A 5000-nucleotide genomic window follows, 5' to 3' on the forward strand; every position below is an offset into this window, starting at 1 on the left:
GTGTGTGCGTGTGTGTGTGTGTGTGTTTCTGTGTGTGTGTGTGTGTGTGTGTGTGTGTGTGGTTTTTCTGTGTGTGTTTTTCTGTGTGTGTATGTGTGTTATTTTTCTGTGTGTGTTTTTTCTGTGTGTGTATGTGTGTTATTTTTCTGTGTGTGTGTGTTTTTCTGTGTGTGTGAGTGTGTGTTGTTTTTCTGTGTGTGTGTGTGTCCTTTCATCTCTCCTCACACTGTAGTGATTATGTTATGCTGTCGTCTGGTCGTTGGTCCAAATGGACATCCTGTTCTATAGTCTGCTTCCTGTCTGCAGAGCACTTACTTCCTGTCTGCAGAGCACTTACTTCCTGTCTGCAGAGCACTTACTTCCTGTGTCTTGGAGGGGGGAGGGGGGCACATTTGATCCTTCGAGAGAGATATGAGAGAAGGAGTATTAAACGGGAGACAAGGAGGGGAGGGAGGGAGAGAGAGAGAGAGGGATATAGAGAGGGAGGAGTAGTTGAGAGAAGGAGTATTAAACGGAAGGGAGAGGGGGAGAGAGGGGGAGAGAGAGAGAGAGAGAGAGAGAGAGAGAGAGAGAGAGAGAGAGGGAGAGAGAGAGAGAGAGGGAGAGAGAGGGAGAGAGAGAAACCTGGTGACATGAGAGAGTGTCTAGGTTATTAATATCTCCCAGAGACGCCCCGACTAGACCAGACTTTATTAGCTAAGAATACATCTGGTTCTCTCCTCCTGTCTCTGCCCCCCCCCCTCTCTCTCTCTCTCTCTCTCTCTCTCTCTCTCTCTCTCTCTCTCTCTCTCTCTCTCTCTCTCTCGTTTTCTATCACCCTCTCTCTCTATCCCTCTCCTCTCTCCCTCCTCTCTCACTCTCGTTCTCTCTATCTCTCGCTCTGTCTCTCTCTTTCTCTCTCCCCCCTCCCTCTCTCTGTTTCTCTCTCTCTCTCTCTCCTTTCTTCCTCTGTTGGTGTTAAGGGGGAGGGGGAGGTTGCCATGTTGGCCAGACATTCCTGCCAAATTGGTCTGTTTTCTGTTTTGAAATGAGAAGCAGTTTGGTGTTTTTGAGGTTTTTCTCGGAGAGAGAGAGAGAGAGAAGTAGGACTAGCTCCAGGAGGAAGGGTGAGAGGGGTGAGCTGTTCCAGTAGCCGTGGTTACGTGATACAAAGTGGATCCCTGAGAGAAAGGAGAAGAAGCCCAGGCTTCTGTTGAGAACAAGGAGAAGACACGTTTCATCAAATATCCAGGCTTTTATTTAACAGAATCAAACCTTTCTCAGACGTAGCAGGGGAGGCGTAGGTGACTGTTTCAGAGCAGAACACAGTTTTTGTCCACAACTCTGTCCTTTGTACTTTGCAGTCAGAAACATCTGTTGTTTAGGGTGACAGGTGATGAATGGTCAACAGGGAAGGTGTTGAGATGTTTAGACTAAACGAGATGTTTTGGCGGCCATTTTGGGGGGACTGACTCATGACCTGATGAAATGTTTTACAGGAGCCCCAAGGCTCAATCAAGAGGGGTTAGAATGAATCGTTAACAGCTGTGAATCATGCTGGTCCAATGGGCGACATCTCAAAACGTTTTTTCCTCGATTTTTCCTCGATTTCTCGATGTTTTCGTGGCCTCTCGTTGGAGGAGATGATGATGTGTTTCTAGAGGGAGGTGAGGAGAGACCAGATGTCACCTCTCACCTCTCTCCTCCTCCCTCCCTCCCTCCCTCCCTCCCCCCTCCCTCCCTCCCTCCCTCCCCCTCTATAGAAAGCTACAGGAGAGCCAGGAGTCCATGTCTTCCAGGCTGGAGGAGGCGGACCATAAGGCCCAGACCCTGCAGACAGGTAGCACTCCCACCAAAGACTCTTAGGGCCGGTTTCACAGACAAGACTTAAGCCTAATCCTAGACTAAAAAACATCTTCAATGGAGATTTTACATTGAAAGTGTGATTTAGTCCAGGACTAGGTTTAAGCCTTGTCTCTGAAACCGGCCCAACATGTAACAAGATACACAACAGGTAGCTCTCCCACCAAAGAGTCTTAATGTAACAAGATACACAACAGGTAGCTCTCCCACCAAAGAGTCTTAATGTAACAAGATACACAACAGGTAGCACTCCCACCAAAGACTCTTAGGGCCAGTTTCACAGACAAGGCTTAAGCCTAATCCTAGACTAAAAAACATCTTCAATGGAGATTTTACATTGAAAGTGTGATTTAGTCCAGGACTAGGCTTAAGCCTTGTCTCTGAAACCGGCCCGTAATGTAACAAGATACACAACAGGTAGCACTCCCGCCAAAGAGTCCTAGGGCCGGTTTCAGAGACCAGGCTTAAGCCTAGTCCTGGACTAAATCACACTTTCAATGTAAAATCTCCATTGAAGATGTTTTTTAGTCTAGGACTAGGCTTAAGCCTTGTCTGTGAAACCGGCCCTTAATGTAACAAGATACACAACAGGTAGCACTCCCGCCAAAGAGTCTTAATGTAACAAGATACACAACAGGTAGCACTCCTGCCAAAGTTTCTTAATGTAACAAGATACACAACAGGTAGCACTCCCACTAAACACCTCCCTAGCTCTGACGGAGCCTGTGTTTCTCCTGTTAGCCCCTGTGTGGATAGAGACCCATCTTGACTGACGTCCTGGCTGTGTTCATGAAAAACACCATGCCATGTACCAACGTTGTAATGTGTGTTTCACTGTCTGTGTTTCACTGTCTGTTTCACTGTCTGTGTTTCACTGTCTTTTTCACTGTCTGTGTTTCACTGTCTGTGTTTCACTGCCTGTGTTTCACTGTCTGTGTTTCACTGTCTGTGTTTCACTGTCTGTTTCACTGTCTGTGTTTCACTGTCTTTTTCACTGTCTGTGTTTCACTGTCTGTGTTTCACTGTCTGTGTTTCACTGTCTGTGTTTCACTGTCTGTGTTTCACTGTCTGTGTTTCACTGTCTGTGTTTCACTGTCTGTGTTTCACTGTCTGTGTTTCACTGTCTGTGTTTCACTGTCTGTGTGTCACTGTCTGTGTGTCACTGTCTGTGTTTCACTGTCTGTGTTTCACTGTCTGTGTTTCACTGTCTGTGTTTCACTGTCTGTGTTTCACTGTCTGTGTTTCACTGTCTGTGTTTCACTGTCTGTGTTTCACTGTCTGTGTTTCACTGTCTGTGTTTCACTGCCTCTTCTCTGTGTTTCAGCACTTGAAGCAACTCAGGCAGAGCTCTTCGATCTGAAGACCAAGTATGACGAGGAGTCCACAGCAAAGTATGTCCTCCCCCCTGTGTGTGTGTGTGTGTGTGCGTGTGCGTGTGCATGTGTGTGTATGTGTGTGTCTGTCTCTGTGTGTGTGTCTGTGCGCGTGCAATCGAGCGCAAGTGTTTTGTGTCAGAGCACAAGCGCGTCCTGGAACACACACAGAAAGCGGCGAGTCTTGCATCCCCGCGGGAAGCGTGTCGGCGCTGTCTTACCCAGGGTCTGTCTTACCCAGGGTCTGTCTTACCCAGGGTCTGTCTTACCCAGGGTTCTTTGGATAAAAGCGTCTCCACTCAACGGCGGTTGGTCTGTACGCGCACGTTGCCTTGGCGACATGCCCCGCCTCCCTCTGGACAGCCGCGTTTGATTGGCCGTGGCTGACAGAAGCCTGTCCATGTCCTCCCTCCACCCTGCACACTTAACTGGACCCCACCCCCCCACCCCCCCCCAGTACAAACCAGGCTTTGTAGACAGAAGCCCTCTTCCTCCAGTAATGTTGTGGTGGTGGTAAGTGCCCCCCCCCCCAGTCCTCAGATGGTCCTCATCTGATGCCCCCCCCCCCAAGATAACAGCAGTGTACTTGCTGCTGCTGATGATGATGTCATCTGCTTTCATCCAAATGTGAATCGAATTTGATAGAAACCCTAGTTTACACTGGACACAAACACACACACGCCTCTCTCCCTCCCTCCCTCCTGTCTTCCCTCCCTCCCTCCCTCCTGTCTTCCCTCCCTCCCTCCCTCCCTTGTAGACTTTCACACCCCTCTCTTCCCACCCTCTCTCCTCCCTCCCTCTCTCCTATCCTCCCTTGTCGACTTTCACACTCCTCACTTCCCTCCCTCCCTCTCTCCTCCCTTCCTTCCTTCCTTCCTATCCTCCCTTGTCAACTTTCACACTCCTCTCTTCCCTCCCTCCCTCCCTCCCTCCTGTCCTCCCTTGTAGACTTTTCACAGTCCCCTCCCGTCCTCCCTCTCTTCCCTCTCCTTCCCTCTCTCCTTCCCTCCCTCCCTCCCTCTCTCCTTCAAGGTAACAGCAGTGTACTTGTCATCTGCTTTCATCCAAATGTGAATCGAATTTGATAGAAACCCTAGTTTACACTGGACACAAACACACACACGCCTCCCTCCCTCCCTCCCTCCCTCCTGTCTTCCCTCCCTCCCTCCCTCCCTCCTGTCTTCCCTCCCTCCCTCCCTCCCTTGTAGACTTTCACACCCCTCTCTTCCCACCCTCTCTCCTCCCTCCCTCTCTCCTATCCTCCCTTGTCGACTTTCACACTCCTCACTTCCCTCCCTCCCTCCCTCTCCTTCCCTTCCTCCCTCCCTCCCTCCCTTCCTTCCTTCCTCCCTCCCTCCCTCCCTCCTATCCTCCCTTGTCAACTTTCACACTCCTCTCTTCCCTCCCTCCCTCCCTCCCTTCCTTCCTCCCTCCCTCCCTCCCTCCCTCCCTCCTGTCCTCCCTTGTAGACTTTTCACAGTCCCCTCCCTTCCTCCCTCTCTCCTTCCCTCCCTCCCTCCCTCTCTCCCTTTTCATCTTTTCAATGATGTTCTCTCCTCCTCTGGCCTCCTTACCTCCACCCTGCTGTCTCTCTGTGTCTCTGTGTCCCTGTGTCCCTGTATGTATGTGTGTGTGTGTGTGTGTGTGTGTGTGTGTGTGTGTGTGTGTGTGTGTGTGTACGTGCCCGCATACGTGCGGATGCACATGTGTCTTCATATTTTTGTGTGGGTATTTAAACTGTGCGTGTGCGTGCGTGTGTGTGTGTGTGCCAGTGAGAGCAGTGCC

The 5000-nt window shown here is 50.3% G+C and overlaps 1 protein-coding gene across 1 annotated transcript in view; it reads left to right on the plus strand.

The window, feature by feature from the left end:
- Window positions 1-5000, plus strand: part of cux1b (cut-like homeobox 1b) — a 134018-nt gene that overhangs the window by 57788 nt on the left and 71230 nt on the right. The window contains 2 exon segments of the mRNA XM_080532511.1: window positions 1743-1819; window positions 3167-3233. Of these exon segments, the coding sequence (XP_080388637.1) occupies window positions 1743-1819; window positions 3167-3233 (144 nt within the window).

Source organism: Nansenia antarctica (assembly GCF_963989245.1).
Source record: "Nansenia antarctica genome assembly, chromosome: 5".
In the NCBI taxonomy this organism is placed as follows: domain Eukaryota; kingdom Metazoa; phylum Chordata; class Actinopteri; order Argentiniformes; family Microstomatidae; genus Nansenia; species Nansenia antarctica.